The following is a 19,071-nucleotide window of genomic DNA, read 5'->3' as shown; positions in this document are numbered from 1 at the left end:
CGCCCGCGTAACGCAATCTGTGGTTTTCTAGGTTACCCCATTGGCTCACAGCAAATACATTATTTTTGTCTGCTTATTTTAGTAAATTACATTTTAAGCAAAGTAAACCATGTATAAAGATTACTTGTCAACATTGCCTGCTCTCGTGTCCTCACTACTTAGAAAAACGTAATAGTGCTTCCCTCATGCACCTTTTCATGGCGCTAGCAGCCACATGAGTGAATGCTAGCTAGCTACCATCCCAACCGCAACGTAAACCAAACAAGACCAACAACACAAAATAGACTATTGGGTTACAATAGTGAGTGGTGTTACAAACGAACTATACAGAATAACGTAAATAGCTTAGTTGTGATTAAATGTTTTCCACAAACAACTACGTGTAGCGTACTTGGACACCGGGTCCCCACGCCGAATAGACTGAAGCAACGGGGCTCTTCTCGCAGGCTCAATTTCCCTACTTGGGAGCATTGCGAACCGTAGGTCGGAACTTTTGACCTGGTTACACGTTCATTGAACGTCACAGCAATTCTTCGGCATTTTTTGTTATTTCTGTACTCCAAAGAATCTGACGAAGTTGGCTTTTTTACACTGAAGCTGAATTGCTTATTATTACGTGAATATTGTTCCGTACTATGGTTGCCATTTTCACGCTATTCTGAAACTTTGAGGTGTTATTTGACATAGCACCCTCTATTAATTAAATAGGATCTCAATGGTATAAATCATCTCGCTTCGCTTTGGTCGTCACTAGTTCACAAAGCCATACACCCCGCCCATTTCTACAATTTACCTAATTATAATCTGATTTTAAACCAAACCTTAACCATACTGCTAGCCTTATGCCTAACCCAACATTTAGACCAAAAAGCACGTTTTTGTTTTCATAAATGTTTACCATATAACCATTTTGACTGCGTTATCTAGTGGAAAACTTTCGCCTCTCTGATTTGGCTCTATCTACACCGGATATATGTCACGTCTCCATAGTCATAATATCCGCAACAAGTTCGCTGATGTCTAGTATGAGGTTATGAAGCTAGCTAGCTCGCTAACGTAGGATGTTATAGTTGCGATATAACCAGACGTACTTATTAAACCACAAACTGTGAATACGCAATAGTGAATACATGTACCTTCACACACATATATATATATATAAATATAGTATGGTAATCTAGCCAGCATTTCAACGTTCGCTTCCCCATTTGAAGAGTTGTTACTGCTAACGTAAGCTTGAGAGCAGCTTTCGTTCAATTTTTCGAAATGGGACGAGGTGGTGGTCGGAAGCGTGGAAAAGGCAATGGACCTCCATTTGATATGGGCCCAAGGGTGCCTGATCCATTTGACATGGGTCCAGGTTGGTGTGGGCCGCCTGCATCTTTTGGTCCTTTTCACGGTGGCCCAGGTCCACATCCTAACTTTATGGGAGATCCAATGATGCACGGCCCCATGCCACCTGATTATCACGGATATGAGCCAGGCTATGAACCAATGGGTCCAGGTGGCCCCATGGATGGATGTTTAAATGGGCCACAGATGGATGGACCAGGTATGCCCGGACTATATGATCCAATGATGTGCAATGGACCCAGACCAATGCCCCCAGGTATCCCGCCCCCTGGTATTCCTCCCCTAGATATGCCGCCCATGGTTCCGCCTCCGGTGGACAACCCTGTCTTTCCTTCACCCTGGCAAAGCGAGGTAATCTTATAAAGACAACTTGTTGTGCCTTGTGCATATTGTAAATTCTTAATTTAAACTTGTAAAAAACGCATTTAGTGTTATAGTAACATGACATGGTTTAAATGGCCCTAACATGGTTTTAAAGTAATCCCTAACATCAAGTCTGCCTCCTTTAGGCCAACCCTTACGCTGTTCCTCCATCATTGTGGGTAAGTGCCACTGTGTCTGTTCTGTCCTGTCCTGTCATCTCTGTGATACAATTTTAATTAAATGTATGTTCTGCTGAGCCTCAACTTCTCACAGGCTCCGTTTCTCTTCCCGACAACAGCCCGTCCCGACAACCGCCTCCCCTCCGACTGAGACGACTGTAGTTCCTTATGTGTGGGGACGCTGCCGGGACTCTGAGGTTCTTCAGCTTGATCCACCCCAGACTGATGAACAGAAGACCAACGACTCAAAGAAGGACAAAAAAGCAGGACAGAAGAAGAGCTACAATGACAAGTAATGATCATTATGTCAACAATTTGGATGTCTTCATCACTTTGGATTAGTGTTTGATTGCATACAGTAGTTTGCTCTTCCATACATGAGATTAGCTTTCATGTATAAGTTCTGCTTATACATGACGCATATATTTTTTCCTCTCAACATTTATAAATCATAGGCCTCCTCCACCTGGAAGATCCAAGGGGGTCATCTCATTCATAGGGGTAAGTCCAAAAGCTGAGAAGCCTGCTTGAAGGGAAGGTTCTTCATCTCCACTAGGTAACATTGCATTCTCAAGTTTTGCTCTCCCCCCACAGCCAACTTATGGCTACATCGAAAGAGACGATCTCAATAAATATTCCTTCACTTTTGATGCTTTTCTCGGAGTCCCCAAGAACATGATACCTGGGGTCAGGGTGCATTTTACAGCCTACAAGGAGAAGGTGGGTCACTTTAGACATTTTTCGCTATATATAGTTATACAGACATTTTCAGGAGTTTGTGAACCATTAGTTTTCATTGTATTTTAAATAATGCGTCTTGTTTTTTTCCCCTCTTTGTATAATAAACCCAGGCCGGGGAGTATGCCACTGGTGTGTCTGTACCTCCAGGGGGTACTGAGGAGATTGACTCCACCATTATTGAAGGTTTTGTCTGCAATGTTATACTGGAGCAGCAGGTGATAGAACTCTGTAGCACACAGGGGGAAAAAGTATTCAGTCACAACTTTATTAAAGTTCTAATCACTGCCATAACTAGATGTTTATTGTAAGGTAACTTGATTATATGCTTGGCTTGTTATGACTAGTATTTGTCTTCTCATTTAAATATGTCCTTGTTGCTATTAACATAATTATGTGCCCTCACACAGCCTGGTGCAAAGCCGAAACCTGGCCAAATAGAGGCCAACATCGACGGCATGTCAAGAGCACTGCTTTACTCGGAGAAGGACTACACCATCACTCTGTTTCAAGGGGACCATGTGATGTTCAACTTGTTGACCGACATAGTTACCCAAAAAATTAGAGCCACTAATATTCGGCCAAAGACACCACAGACTTTTAAGATCACTGGAGAGAAGAGGGAGGTGGTGAGTCTAAAGTCTGAGTGGCATATCTTCATTTTGGTTACAAATTCTGACATAAACTTTGGTCCTGATGAGCTCTACGCCATTTTATTCAGCTCAGTATGACCACACCTGAGTCAAATAATAATCTATTCAAGATCTTCAATTGAGACCACAATTTTTTAAAGACATGCTCCCGTACTTTGGTGACTACTAAGTCTTTTTAAACCTCCCACATTGGGTTGGATGTGTCATTGTGTAGTTCTTCCATGCATAATCTATGAGCAGAATTACTGTCTCACCTCAATTAGCCACAAAACCCCTAGTTTGAAACAGTTTTGTTGGAAGCTGTTATGTGCCATTTGAGTTCAACTAATGAGCTTCAGCCTCTCACCATATGAGTGACAGCTAGCAAGATGGACGTGATGCACCCACAGCAGCGCGAGTGCAATGACATGGTGCACATATGTGACGTAGTAGACAATTTTCAGGGACCACTTTTGGTTCAAGCGCTACTTTCAGAGCTACTGGCTGAAAAGTATACAAAAGTAACTGAGAATCCCTTTAAATCAAGTGTGTTGGAGCTGGGCTGGAACAAAATACGGCACACATAGCGGCTCTATGGGACCAGAGTTGGCCATCCCCACTGTAGCTAGTTGTTGATATATATGTTTTGTACTCTCCACCAGGGTGTTATAAAGAGTGTAAAGTGTGATTCTGGTACCATCATGGCAGCGAACCAGAACAACCTGCCCTTTGAAACCACTGAGAACATGAGTCTAACTGAGTTTACCATTATGGATGAGGTGGACTTTACAGTTGTCACAGTGAGTATAGTGTCTTTCCCATCCACATAATTCAGTGGCAAATTGAGTTTGTTGACACTGAATGATGATCAGTTTGTACCTGGGAGTGATGTTAGGACCCTCTGTGCAGGTTCTGGTCCTAAGTATAGCAATGTTGTTGAAATGATTTGTTGATTGATTTATACATTTGACGTTAACATAATGTAATTTGTTTTCATTAGATCAAAAATAAGGAGAAGGCCATCAGAGTAAGGAAACTGAAAGAGTGCTCAGTGACAATGGAAGAAACCATGGAGAAGATCGTTGAAGACCCTACAGGAAACGAGAAGGTGGGGCACAGTTCAGTGCAAATTATGATAGGTGCCAACTGGTGAAAAATCTCCTGTCATTCAGAGTGGAGTACTCTCATCTGTGACATACCCAGTAATGTCCTTATTACTGTGTCTCCAGTGGAAGCCAGTGGCCCCAGTGGAGGAGGTGCTGCTCCAGAGGACTGTGGTGTTTGAGGACATTAGCGCTGCGCAGCATGCAGGAACGGTCATTAAGGTCTCCAAAAAGCAGCAGGTACGTGTGGTACTGAAAGAATGTACAAATCAAATATTATTGTTGTGTTCTTGTTGGGAAAAGTTTGGGTGGTCAAATCATGTATTTTAGAATGTGTTTTCTCATTTTCCTTCCAGGAGCAGGGCCTTTTGGAGGCATTGGTGGGTGGCACACAGAAGCAGTTATTGTTTGGAGCAGCTGACGTTCTGACTGAAGCCACCATGTGTGACGGAGACAAGGTTCACTTTAACATTTCCACCAACCGTGAGACTAAGGAGGAGCGTGCCATCAACGTGGAGATTCTCTCAGAGACGTTTGAGGAGTCAACAGAGCAACGCAGAACCGTAAGATCACTTTTAGAATGTGGTACAGGATGCCATTAAGTCGGAGTCTGGCTAGGTTTTTCCACTTGATGTATGACAACTTTACACACTGAAGAAAGGTGGGATGTTTTATGTAATGGAATTTTTATAAAAAATGCCTTTAATATTATTTGCACAGCATGTCTAAGTGAAGTGTTTTCCCCTCTAGGGTGAGGTGGTGCAAGCTGGGGATCTGTCTGGGACCATTAAGTGCCATCAGAGCCCCCAGCTGCTGTTCTTCCATTTGACCGAGGTCATGGAGGAGAAGAAATTGAACATCTCGGAGAAGGTGAAGTTCAGTGTCATTTCGGTGAGTCTCCATGGTGCTGTGATCCGATTGGCACATCAAAATTAATATCAATTGGTATTCAGTGCCCTCTGTAAGTGTTCACACCCCTTGATTTATTCCACATTTTGTTGTGTTACAGCCTGAATTTAAAATGGATTAAATGGAGATGTTTTGTCACTGGCTTACACACAATACCCCATAATGTCAAAGTGGAATTATGTTTTTTTTTAAATGTTACGAATGAATTATAAATGAAAAGCTGAAATGTCTTGAGTCAATAAGTATTCAACCCCTTTGTTATGGTAAGCCTAAATAATTTCAGGAGTAAACATTTGCTTAGAAAGGTTCATAATAAGTTACATGGACTCATTCTGTATGCAGTAATAGTGTTTAACATAATTTTTGAATTACTACCTCATCTCTGTCCCCCACACATTTAATTTGTGTGCCATTTGCCAGCAGCATACCACCCTGCATACCACCCTGCATCCCACTGCTGGCTTGCTTCTGAAGCTAAGCAGGGTTGGTCCTGGTCAGGTGCTGGATGGGAGACCAGATGCTGCTCAAAGTGATGTTGGAGGGCCAGTAGGAGGCACCCTTTCCTCTGGTCTAAAAAAAACAAAATATCCCAATGCCCCAGGGCAGTGATTGGGGACATTGCCCTGTGTAGGATGCTGTCTTTTGGATGGGAAGTTAAACGGGTGTCCTGACTCTGTGGTCACTAAAGATCCCATGGCACTTATCGTAAGAGTAGGGGTGTTAACCCCGGTGTACTGGCTAAATTCCCAATCTGGTCTTCATACTATACCATCATGGCCACCTAATCATCCCCAGCTTACAATTGGCTGATTCACCCCTCTCCTCTCCCCTGTAACTACTCCCCAGGTTGTTTCTGTAAATGAGAACGTGTTCTCAGTCAACTTACCTGGTAAAATAAGGGTAAAATAAACACATAAAATTATCTGTAAGTTCCTTCAGTCAAGCAGTGAATTTCAAACACAGATTCAACCACGAAGACCAGGGAGGTTTTCCAATACCTTGCAGAGAAGGGCACCTATTGGTAGATAGTGATCATGGTGAAGTTATTAATTACACTTTGGATGGTGTATCAATACACCCAGTCACTACAAAGATACAGGCGTCCAGAGTCCTTCCTAATTCAGTTGATGGAGAGGAAGGAAACCGCTCAGGGATTTCACAATGAGGCCAATGGTGACTTTAAAACAGTTATAGAGTTTAATGGCTGCTCCAGAGTCCAATGGTGGCGAGCTTTACACCACTTCAGCCGACGCTTGACATTGCGCTTGTGTGCGGCTTAGGCTTGTGTGCGGCTCCTCGGCCATGGAAACCCATTTCATGAAGCGCTGACGAACAGTTGCTGTGCTGACGTTGTTTCTAGAGGCAGCTTGGAACTCTGTGGAGAGTGTTGCAATTCACAATAACAAAACTTAAAAGTTGACCAGGGCAGCTCCAGCAGGGAATACATTTGACGAACTGACTTGTTGGAAAGGTGGTATCTTATGACAGTGCCACATTGAAAGTCACTGAGCTCTTCAGTAAGGCCATTCTTCTGCCAGTGTTTGTCTATGGAGATTGCATGGCTGAATGCTCAATTTTATACACCCGTCAGCAATGGGCGTGGCTGAAATAGCAGAATCCACTAATTTGAAGGGGTTTCCACATACTTTTATATATAATGTATATTAGTGTTTTAATTTTCATTGGTCTTATACAAATGTTAAACATTTTTCTTCCATTCTGACATTAGAGTATTTTATGTAGATTGTAATTTTTTTTTTTAAATAAGACAATAAAATCCATTTTAATCTCACCTTGTAACACAACAAAATGTGAAATATGTCAAGGGGTGTGAATACTTTCTGAAGGCATGGTACATCCAACTAGCTATTTCAAATCAAATTTTATTTGTCACTTGTGCCGAATACAACAGGTGTAGGTAGACCTTACTGTGAAATGCTTACTTACAAGTCATTAACCAACAATGCAGTTCAAGAAATAGAGTTAAGAAAATATTTACTAAATAAAAGTAACACAAAATAACAATAACGAGGCTATATACAAGGGGTACCGGTACCGAGTCAATGTACGGAGGATACAGGTTAGTCGATGTAATTTGAACATGTAGGTACGGGTAAGATGACTATGCATAGATAATAAACGGCGAGTAGCAGCAGTATAAAAACAAAGGGGGGGGGGGGGTCAATGTAAATAGTCAGGGAGGCCATTTGGTTAATTGTTCAGCAGTCTTATGGTTTGGGTGTAGAAGTTGTTAAGGAGCCTTTTGGACCTAGACTTGGCACTCCACTACCGCTTGCTGTGTAGCGCCTTACAGTCGAATGCCGAGCAGTTGCCATACCAGGCAGTGATGCAACCGGTCAGGATGCTCTCGATGGTGCAGCTGTAGAACTTTTTGAGGATCTGGGGACCCATGTCAAATCTTTTTAGTCTCCTGCCCTCTTCACGACTGTCTTGGTGTGTTTGGACCATGATAGTCTGTTGGTGATTTTGACACCAAGGAACTTGAAACTCTCGAACTGCTCTACTATTCGGCCTGCCTTTTCCTGTAGTCCACGATCAGCTCCTTTGTCTTGCTCACATTTTTGTTTTATTCATATTTTTGTTATTTTTATGTTTTTCTTTAACTCTTTAAATGTTCTCCTAGCTTGAAACCGCTGAAGGAGGCAACCAAGCGATTAGGATCAAACGCCTTACCGACAGTGTTCTTACCCCTGTTCTTGCCGCTGTGCCCAAGCTAAGGGGCGTGGCGGCAAAGGAAAAGGTTGGTTTATGATGGAACAAAGGCCAGTGACTTTGGGGGATGTCATATTCACTTAAGGGATAGACATGTGGCTGCCTGTGTTGTCTTTAACTGTCTATTTCCTATTATTGTCTATTACAGAAGAAGATGACCATCAAACTGATGAGAGACCCAAATGACCTCATCAAGGGCACAGGTGTCAAAGTAGAGAACAAAGATGATGATCCCACGTGAGTTTGATTGTAATTAGTAGTAGTATTGGTTCCAACATGAAGTCAAGGTAAAGTATCATTGTGTGATGATTTTGGATGTCATTTGTTGGCACAGCCACAACTACCCTGAAATCTAAAAATGTATCCCCTAGAGTCGATGTCCTCGCCACTGTGGAAATAGAATTAGCATAAGAATTTTAAAAATCCCAATCAAAATCCGTCAGTTTAAGTTTCCACCACACAGTTGAAGTTTTTTGCATGGGATGCGTCTCAATCCACTGCATCCGCCGATGTCGCCCTTCCGCAACAGCAGTGAAAGATGGCAGTGCTGGAGCGATGATAGTCAGACCATGAGGCATCCCGAAAATCGGTCTTCTCACACAAACGTCTGTAGCGTTCCGAACAGTTTGGCCCGCAAACTATTATGACTCCTTTTTGGCCTCACAAACACGATGGTGTTCTCTGTTTTTCTCTACGACCCCAAAAGCGTCACGGTACTCTGTCTGAACCGTTTGGGCTACACACTAATATGAACCCTCTGTGGAAAGGTGAGTCTCTCACGAACACTTATGTAGTTTGTTTTGCTCTAGGATGCTCACAAGACTAGTCTGAAGGTAGCCAGGTACCAGGTTTATAAAAATAATGGAAGTATATATATAGTTAAGAAGTATAAATGTAGTTAGTTTAGTGCCTAAAATAAGGGGTTAAATCAGTGTTTCCCAAACTCAGTCCTCAGGACCCCGTGGGGTGCACTTTTTTTTTTTAAGCTTTAATTATTTGAATCAGCAATATCAGATATAGGATAGACACTTCAGAACAAACTTCCTTTGTTTATAATGCTTATGTTTTTCCATGGGCTAATAGCATTAAGGCCAAATTCAATTTTTCATATTTTTTTTAATATATATTTTTTTGATACGTTAAGGGGTCCTAAAACTCAAAATCAAATAGCTAAATTATCCTTGGTTCGACCACCTTTAATAAACAATTCCATATGTTAGCATAGTAGGACCCCCCCACCCCCTCCCACACCCCCACCCGCTTAGACTCCAGAGGGTTAAGAGATGTGCTCGAAGTCATTTCCCTCATTCTTTTGTGCACCAGCAACGACAAACCTGCCTCGGAGAAGTCAATCAAGATGAAATCAGTCATAAATATTCTGGTGTCAAAACCTGCTGGCTCTGGATCTGGTGGCAAAGACTCCGACAGCAGCCAGCGGAGATACGGACACAGGAGCCCCAGCCTAGACCAGTTTGGCCGAGTGAAGAAAAGGCGGAGCACAAGCAGGGAGCGCAAAGAGCAGGGTGGTAGATGCAAGTACAGGCGCAGTCGCAGCAGGAGCCGGGGCAGGGAGAGGAACAGGAGACGAAGCCACAGTCTGGAGAGAAAAGATTACAACCAAAGGAGCGGCAGCAAAAAGAGAACTTCCTCGAAAAGGAGCCGCAGCAAGGAGCGAGATGGAAGTAGTCAGAGGAGCTCCAAGAATGGTTCAAGCCCAGTAAGTAGATCTCCAGATAGAATGAATGATGAGCTAGAAAGAAAGAAGAGGGAACTAGAGGAGCTCAATGAGTTGATATACCGCAAGAGAGCCATAGTTGCCATGGAGAAACATGGTGGCGTTCCCAATTTCTTCTCAAAAGTGAAGCCTATGGAGAAGACCTGCTTTGACTACAATCATGGAATGGCAGAGCTTCCTACACAACCTAAACCACCAACTGACATCAAACCCAAGTCCATTCTGAAGAAACGCTCAGACCATGTTGCAGGTCCACTTTTCCCAATGCAGGTCAGTTGTCATTTTTAAACGTTTCAATCATGTAGATAATCGTTTGTTCACTCTCAATAATTTTTAAGAGCTGGTTATATTTCATTAGAATAGTCCACTGTGCGCCAGTGCTTTTTTTAGTTATCATATATTGGTAAAAGAAACATATTAAATCATCAGCCTGATGAGCAATTTGTGAAATCAAATCATTTGTATGAAATGGGGGGGGGGGGGGGGGGAAGTCCAATTATAAATGTTTTGTTTATTCTCTCCAGACTGAACTCCCTAAAGCTCAACCTCTTGATCAAAGGCTTGTGGAACAATACGGTTATGACGTTGAGACGCCCTATAAACCACACTCTGCCCAACCACCCTACACCCAAACATCCAGTCAGAAGTCCTATTATGAACGTTCACTTGCTGGGCATCCTGTTCCTGACTTATCTGCCAAGTATGATCCATATGAGCAGACTTCTAGAGAGCACCTGTCGCAGCCTTCTCCAGTTCGCCAAACACCTCTTGACCCTTATTCTTCAAATCGACCTCCCATTCGAGAGTCTCAGGAAAATAACTCTAACCTGAACACCCAGCTCGCCCGTTTCCTCAACACCCTCAACAAAGGTGTGGATGCCGGTCTGCTGTCAGCCATGGTCAAGGAGTCTCAAGAGGAGATTGCTGGTATTCAGGAAGATAGTTCCATACTTCAAAAGCCTTATTGCGAGTTGCTTGACTGTGGGGATGAAGATCAGGACAGAGATGAGCCCTGTACAGAGGAAGAGCCAGAGTGCCCACGCAGGGGTATCATCGGGGAGCGAGTGAAGAACTCTGACGACTATGATAACTCCAGAAATGAAGACCGGCTGCTGCCTCACGAGAGAGCAATCCAGGAAGGTGGTGGCTTTCCCGGAATTCTTGGAATGATGTCCCACAGCCAGCTATTGAGAGAATCTGAACGTGTGGAAGAAGAGGACTTCCTCTATGGGGGTAAAGCCCCTGCAGCGACTGAGAAAGAGCACTGTGAGATACCTGGGCGGTCAGACAGGTACAGGGATAACAAGAGGTCCTGCTCAGCCAGAGTCCCGGTGGAGGAGACCAGGGAGCAGGATAGTCGGGAAAAGAAGCAGCACTTCGGCAAGATCAGGAGCCTGCTCCAGGACATTGGCTTGAATCTGGACACCTCGGAGGTCACCAAGCTGGCAGACAGGACCCAGGAGCGCCTCTACGGGACAAAGTCATATAAACACTCATCCTCAGAGAGAGAGACGAAGCACTCATCTAGGCGGGGAGATCGGCACCGCACCACCGACGACTCTGATTCCAAACACTTCCGGTCAGCCTCGCCATTCAGGTCTTCCCAGCGGGAGGTGTACCTCAGCCCCCAAGACACCTCGGAATATGGAGGTTTCCTTGACCCGGAAGAGGAGGCGGCCTTAGAGAGGGCCAGGCAGATGCAGAGCCTCACCAGGACAGTGAGCGTCTTGCCCCCCACCCCCTCCTCACAGCCTGGCACCTCCTATTCCACCACACTGTGGAACTGTCCTGAGAAGACCCAGCCCATCGCGCCTAAGAGTTGGCATAGCAAGGGTTGTAGTACCAACTATCTCTCATCACTGCCACCCGGTTCCTCAGGTCCCCCCGAACAGATTTCCCCAGTTTCATCCATGACAAACACGCCTGATGTTCCAGTTGGTCAACAAGCAGCCGGGGTGTATACTTTTACTTCACCTATGGGACAATCCCTTGACCTACTCACTGCCTTGCCCTCCTCCACTTATTATGGGCAGCCTAGTTCCCCCATGATACCGTTTGCAAAGACTCAGTTTACACAACAATTAAATATATTGAATCAAGTGACTATATCAAATCCTACAAGGGATGTCTTGAGTCAAATCCTCCAAGTCACCAACCAGTCTAGATGCCTCAAGGTGATTGAAACAGTCAAAAGTGTGTCTGGTGCACAGCAGGATTCACCAAGACAAAATATCACCATACCTCTCCAGATCAAAACACAAAGCCCTGATTCTGCAGGTGGAAAGCCCTCTCCTCCCCCTCAATCACCAGAGACTCGGGGTCCACCTGTGACAGAAGACGATATCAAGGCCAAACAGAAGAAAAGGGTATGTTGTGTTTTTTTTCATTCCGTGTGTTGAAGTTAGGAAACATTTTACCTGTCTGATTGTGTTACATTTGTGTATGATATACAAGCCACACCTTCAGTCCTTGGTGTTGTTTACATTTGAATTACAGTATAGGCCTACAGTATAGGGCAGTTATCAGGAATTTACCATTACACACAACATAAGTACTCTTGGGAAAAGTGCAGTGTGTACAGAATTTTTGTAGTCCCAAATCTATTAAATTGCTTCTGATATGTTCTGGTTTTAGTGCACGCTGGCAAGTCAGTCCCAATCTGCTTAATTTAGGAGTTGACTGTATTTACATTGGATAGACTTTGTGTGTGTGTCTCAATTTGTCACTGTTTTGTAGCTGGAGCAGTTTAACCTGCGGATGAGACAGAAGAATCAGAAGAGGAAGAACACTAGGATAAACACAACAGGTACCAGATAACCCCTTAGAGTAAGGTTGAAACGTAGCAATATGGACAGCCACAAATTGTAGCTTAGGTTAAGATTAGGTGATGCCAGAACAAGTCAAGAGCTGTATATACCTGGCACTCAACACAAATGAAAGTATAGGATGAGATGATACCATAGGTGTCAAGAGACGGATATGGAGGAAATATAGGTAGGTTTGAGTCTTCACTTCAGTTTTACTTGCTCTTATTACAGCCATAGTTAATCAGGTTTAAGTGATATCTTAGATTGCTTTAGCTATGATATTTTCTGTAACGTAAATATTAAATTTGTATTATTGTGTTAGGGCTTGGTCTCGCTCAGAAATTTTAAGTTACATTTTATTTAATGTCTACCACATTGCTTCACAAAGCATAGCCTTCTGTCTTGGAAGACCACATCAATGCCTGTTTATTTGCTTTGAAAGCCCTGGCCTTGTAACAATTGACCAGTTTGGTGCTTGCATTACACAATTTTAAGACAAGTATGTCCTAGTAAGAAAGTGCCCATGCTTGGTTTATGCTCACATAGAAGCATTTAAATATATATTTATCTTCCACTGTGCATGCAATACAATATTTTGATGAAAACATGTATTGCCCTCTGCGTGCAATACAATTTATGAACATGGTGGTCTTCAAGTGCTTTTGCACAGACAAACTAATAATAACAGAAACAATAGACTGACATAGACTCCCATGTTCCTTTAATCTGGACAGGAGTTGCTCTCAATACAGATATTCATGTTAGCTAGCTTTAACATGTACTGTTTTCTCCAACAGCTGAAGGTAAGTATTTTAGCAGACTTTGCATCAATAGGTCTTCAGCTGTTGAATTGTATTTTTGTTTGTGTAGTACAATACTTCAATACTTTTAGGACTTTTTTAGAATTACTTTAAGTTTCTTGATTAGGGAATCTTTACTGCTAGGGAGAATTTTACCTGGATAGGGGACTTGTTAGTGTTGTTTTCACTCCAAAACAGGGATAAACGTTGTCAATCTGACGACTAGCTAGGGCCTGCACAATGAGGGTGTGGTCTGGTAGTACTACACAAACAAGATCAAGCTAGGTCAGTTAGTGGGTAAGGTGTCTTTAGTGTCAAATATTTATCATACCTCAGTTCATTAGGAGAGTTCTGTTATAGCACGAGACTAAGTTAACTAACTGCTGGAGAATGTAGTCTTGAGTGTCAGCTCCGTCAGTTCTGGGCCAAAGGTGGAAGAAAAACAGCCAGCCTGCAGAGACCCAAGAGCTGGAGCACAGGTCAATCCTCGCAGTAACGTCAACCTAGCAGAGCCCCTGTGAAGCTAACCCATACATTTACCCTGTCTCATTATTGCATTTTTACAGGAAAAGTTCCCAAAGTTACCTATGCCAACACTGAGCCTAGGAACGTGTGGATCTGTGGACACTCGCTTGTATATTGGGCAGAGATGAGGGCCAAGTCGCCTGAGATTGGCATGCAGTTGGGCATGGACCCCAGCAGTGTGCGGGTGTGGTGGAAGGGCACACAGGGCATGACGTGGGCCCAGCTGCTTCCCCAGTTAGACCAACTGAAGATCAAGTGGCCCAAACCGGACGTGGTCATCCTGCACCTGGGTGGTAACGATCTGGGTACCCAAAGCCCTGAGGCCCTTATGTCGTCTGTGAAGAAGGACCTGACCTCCGTGAGAAGCATTTTCCCACAATGCCGGTTGGTCTGGTCCGACATCTTGCCCCGGATGTCGTGGAGGCAAACGGAGGACAGCGAAGCAGTGGACAATTTTAGGGCCGTCATCAACAGAAGAGTTCACGCCATCATCGCAGAGCTAGGTGGCACTGCTCTGACCCATGAAAACATCACGTGTTGCTCAGACGCAGGCCTGTACAGGCCAGATGGGGTTCATCTGTCTGGTAAAGGTATTGATACTTTCAACTTGAACCTGCAGGACTTTTTGGAGAAGTGGGAGACCGAGGCAAACAATGTTCCTGAAATTACTTAAGAAATTACCAATTAATGTTTTTTTTTAGGGTGGGGGTATTTTCATATCTCTATTGTAATCGTTTCCTCTCTGTGCTGGATACCAACCTAAGGGTTGATTTAGATGTAATGTAACTTCATTGCAAATAATTAATTATGTTATCGGTGTATCCAGTTTGATTAAATGCTGTATGTAATCTTACTTTTTTTAGTTTTAGCATACTGATGATTAGCATGTTCTGTTTATCCACTAAGTGTCAGGCTTTTACTTATTGTATACATTTTGTTGGCCCCCCAAAAAATAAACTAGACAATTGGGAAATATTGTGTTCCTGGCATTTTCATTCTGCTCCAAATCCTTTGAGATATGAAACTGCTGCTTGAATGCCTCTTACTAGGTAGTGCCTGTAAATTATGGTGGTGAAAGTGTGCCAAAAGGATACCAGAGAACTAAGGAAAAGTCTTCAGTTTAGTGGAAGTTCTTACATAGTCTCTGTCTTCTCTAAACATATACTCACTCGATTTCTAAGTTCATTTCTGAAGAAAATGTTATTGTCCGAAGTGTACATGTCCAACAGAAATTCTACACGTAAACAAGGTTTATTTGTACACTCCTGCTAAAGCTTTTCTAGTGTAGTAGTTAGCTAGCAGATTATTGGCCACTCCAAGGTTCTCTTATGTATTAGAATTCATTTTATTTCTAACTTGTCCATTTGAGTTTTTTCCCCCACTGCTTCCAAGCTGTTAGGTTGCCTGTGGCTGACCAGCGGTATGCTTTTTCCTCCAATCTATCCAGGAGTCTCTTTACTCTTTTCCTAGGATGACCTCAGGACTAGCTTTTGAACATCCAACAAGAGCAAACATGAAGTACATTTTACATTTGAGACATCTTTGGAAATGATACAGCATTCTGCATCATCAATAAAATATCTGTGAAATCAAGTGTTAATGTACAGTGTACCATATTGTAGTATCATATTTTGTAGTTATGTCACCATTATTTTGTTAGTGCATTGTGTTTTTGTATTCATTTTATCAAAATATAAAAGTCTGTACCATAGGTGACATTGAGGTGTGCATGTTGTGACATATGACATTGTGTGCTTGTTGAGAGGAAAGAGATGTAGCGGACAGAGTATCAAGAATAATGAAAATGCATCCACTTTGTCTTTCAGAACTGTAAAAAAAAAAAGAAGTTTGACCGGGGTGTGTTTTTTGTGGATAGTCTCTGTTTGAAATGTTTCTTAAAAATAAATGTACCCCGCTGCCATAAGGATTGTTACTAAACTTACTGGTATTCCTATCTTTTCACTCTTAAAATATCATTATGGTGTGACAAACACCAGCCTATTATGGTAATTTTACATTAGATTGAAAGGCTACCAAAATGTATACCATATTGGTATGCACTACTTAGACCCAAGCTTTTGATGCAACACACATTTTCAGTATAGCCATGCTAATAAATTGTTGAACATAACTCAAATGAATTGCAATTTAAATGGACATGGCTAAAGCTGCTCGTCTGAATTCAACTAGGCAGACAAAAGTAAGCTGATGATTACACAAAAGACAACTCAAAACCAGTGCTTTCAGAAATGTTAAGCCTTCACAGACTCGAGGCGCGTTCCTCTACCCAGGTGTTACTGCAGCATGCCAGATATTACAAAGCCTGGATGGGTATTTTCTGTATCAGCTAATCACAGAGATGCGTTCCTATGCTGAGACGTTGCTGACGCCTGACACATCTTACTACTCCTGGATAGGTATTTAAAGTACCAGCTAAACCAGTGTTTCCTAATCCTGGTCCTCGAGGACCCCTAGCAGCACACCTGATATAAAATGGTCAACTAATCATCAAGCCCTCGATGAGCTGAATGAGGTGTGTTTGTACAGGGCTACAATAACAATGTGTACTGTTGGGGGACCAGGGTTATATAGCAATTTGTCAGTCGATGATAGTCGATGACGTGGCACGCAACCATTGGTTGTTACGTTGCTTCGCCTCATATGTTATGCTGCGTTCACATCACAGGAGGTTGGTGGCACCTTAATTGGGGAGGACGGGCTTGTGGTAATGGCTGTAGCGGAATCGGTGGAATGGTATCAAACACATAGTTTGATGCCAAATATATTTTATTTTTGAGATTCTTCAAAGTAGCCACCCTTTGCTTTGATGACAGCTTTGCACACTTGGTATTCTCTCAACCAGCTTCAAGGGGTAGTCACCTGGAATCCATTTCAGTTAACAGGTGTGCCTTGTTAAAAGTTCATTTGTGGAATTTCTTTCCTCCTTAATGCGTTTGAGCCAATCAAATGTGTTGTGACAAGGTAGGGGTGTTATACAGAAGATAGCACTATTTGGTTAAAAAAAAAACACGTCCATAATATGGCAAGAACAGCTCAAATAAGCAAAGAGAAACGACAGTCCATCATTACTTTAAGACATGAAGTTCAGTCAATCCGGAAAATTTCAAGCTTTGAAAGTTTCTTCAAGTGTCGTCGCAAAAACCATCAAGTGCTATGATGAAACTGGCTGTCATGAGGACCGCCACAGGAAAGAAATACCCAGAGTTACCTCTGCTGCAGAGGATAAGTTCATTAGAGTAACCAGCCTCAGAAATTGCAGCCCAAATAAATGCAGTAACAGACACATCTCAACATCAACTGTTCAGAGGAGACTGCGTGAATTAGGCCTTCATGGTCGAATTGCTGTAAAGAAACAACTACTGAAGGACACCAATAATAATAAGAGACTTGATTGGGCCAAATTTTAGATTTTTGCTTAAACCACTGTGTCTTTGTGAGAGTAGGTGAACGAATGATCTCCGCATATGTGGTTCTCACTGTGAAGCAATGAGGAGATGATGGTGTGGGGGTGCTTTGCTGGTGACACTCTGATTTATTTAGAATTAAAGGCACACATTCTGCAGTGATACGCCATCCCATCTAGTTTGTACTTAATGGGACTATCATTTGTTTTTCAACAGGACAATGACCCAACACACCTCCAGGCTGTGTAAGGACTATTTGACCAAGAAGGAGAGTGATGGAGTGCTGCATCATATGACCTGGCCTCCACAATCACCCAACCTCAACCCAGTTGAGATCGTTTGGGATGAGTTGGACCACAGAGTGAAGGAAAAGCAGCCAACAAGTGCTCAGCATATGTTGGAACTCCTTCAAGAACTCCTTGGCAATCATGAAGTGGCGCAGCGGACTAAGGCACTGCATCTCAGTGCTAGAGGCTTCACTACAGACACCCTGGTTTGAATCCAGGCAGTATCACAACCGGCCACGAATAATTGGTGCAGCGTCGTCCGGGTTTGGCCGGTGTGGGTCATCAATGTGAATAAGAATTTGTTCTGAACTGACTTGCCTCATTAATGAGTATGATAAAGGTTAAAGTCAAAGGGTTGCTACTTTGAAGGGTTTAACACTTTCTTGGTTACTACATGATTCCCTGTGTGTTATTTCATAGTTTTGTCTTCACTATTATTCTACAATGTAGAAAATAGTAAAAATAAAGAATGAGTAGGTGTGTAAACTTTTGAGTGGTTGTTAAAGGAATTTAACAATTCCTATATGTGTTCATTAACCAATTCAATTTAAATCACTGTCTGTTTCTAAGAATTTGTAAGATTCTTATTTGCATAAAATGGACAGAGACCAATCTACCAAAATTAGCCAATAGCATTTATTCTCGAGAGCGCTGGTCATAATACAATGTACATTGATGTATATACCACACATTTCGTCATAGCGTCTTGAAGGCTCCTCCTACTCTCCGACAAGGAAAAAGCTACTTCTAAAGTTCATTCCAACCCACTAGCGCACATACATGACACACTATATCTGGCTTAACTCCTGAAGTCCCACCATAGTGTATTACCACTTAGCAGACAGTTCCAGTCCCCCCCAGATAGGGAAAACCTGGAGGGGCTCTCACTGTCTTATTTTATGTCCACAGAGTTATAGCCGGGTCGGTTCAAACATAGGTTAAGGATCCTCTTTGTGGGGGTGCTTTGCTGCAGGAGGGACTGGTGCACTTCACAAAATAGATGGCATCATGAGGAAAGAAAATTATGTGGATATATTGAAGCAACATCTCAAGACATCAGTCAGGAAGTTAAAGCTTGGTCGCAAATGGGTCTTCCAAATGCAGAACTGAAAAAGTGTGTGCGAGCAAGGAGGCCTACAAACCTGACTCAGTTACACCAGCTCTGTTTATTTATTTTTTTTAATTTTTTTTATTTCACCTTTATTTAACCAGGTAGGCTAGTTGAGAACAAGTTCTCATTTGCAACTGCGACCTGGCCAAGATAAGGCATAGCAGTGTGAACAGACAACACAGAGTTACACATGGAGTAAACAATTAACAAGTCAATAACACAGTAGAAAAAAGGGGAGTCTATATATACATTGTGTGCAAAAGGCATGAGAAGGTAGGCAAATAATTACAATTATGCAGATTAACACTGGAGTGATAAATGATCAGATGGTTATGTACAGGTAGAGATTGGTGTGCAAAAGAGCAGAAAAA

General features: G+C 42.7%; 1 protein-coding gene across 4 annotated transcripts; it reads left to right on the top strand.

The window, feature by feature from the left end:
• The first annotated feature begins 860 nt into the window (after positions 1–860).
• si:dkeyp-121d4.3 lies at positions 861–18,632 on the top strand. Of its 4 annotated transcripts, none has more exons than XM_036983260.1 (18): positions 861–1,704; positions 1,863–1,895; positions 2,015–2,187; positions 2,351–2,396; positions 2,490–2,615; positions 2,747–2,884; positions 3,044–3,262; positions 3,928–4,065; positions 4,266–4,373; positions 4,495–4,608; positions 4,725–4,931; positions 5,119–5,259; positions 7,922–8,038; positions 8,159–8,247; positions 9,334–10,015; positions 10,270–12,111; positions 12,482–12,551; positions 17,519–18,632. In XM_036983260.1, the coding sequence occupies exons 1-18, from the start codon at positions 1,267–1,269 to the stop codon at positions 17,524–17,526; spliced, it is 4,689 nt and encodes a 1,562-aa protein (XP_036839155.1). In that variant the 5' UTR covers positions 861–1,266; the 3' UTR covers positions 17,527–18,632. The 4 variants fall into 4 exon arrangements, with proteins under 4 accessions (XP_036839155.1, XP_036839147.1, XP_021464419.2 ...); XM_036983252.1 differs by lacking the exon at positions 17,519–18,632 and adding an exon at positions 13,919–15,815 and having other exon boundaries at positions 886–1,704; XM_021608744.2 differs by lacking the exon at positions 17,519–18,632 and adding an exon at positions 13,919–15,815 and having other exon boundaries at positions 887–1,704; positions 2,747–2,851.
• Positions 18,633–19,071: the final 439 nt, after the last annotated feature.

The sequence above is a fragment of the Oncorhynchus mykiss genome, chromosome 1, assembly GCF_013265735.2.
Source record: "Oncorhynchus mykiss isolate Arlee chromosome 1, USDA_OmykA_1.1, whole genome shotgun sequence".
NCBI lineage: Eukaryota > Metazoa > Chordata > Actinopteri > Salmoniformes > Salmonidae > Oncorhynchus > Oncorhynchus mykiss.
The sequence above is the reverse complement of the archived record's forward strand: the minus strand, read 5'-3'. Positions and strand labels throughout refer to the sequence as shown.

Bases quoted from the DNA above. Each gene is read 5' to 3' on its own strand.
- si:dkeyp-121d4.3 (XM_036983252.1), top strand. From the start codon at position 1,267: ATGGGACGAGGTGGTGGTCGGAAGCGTGGAAAAGGCAATGGACCTCCA. The intron at 4,609-4,724 runs GTACGTGTGGTA...TTTTCCTTCCAG, and splicing joins AGGTCTCCAAAAAGCAGCAG to GAGCAGGGCCTTTTGGAGGC. The intron at 8,039-8,158 runs GTTGGTTTATGA...TGTCTATTACAG, and splicing joins GCGTGGCGGCAAAGGAAAAG to AAGAAGATGACCATCAAACT.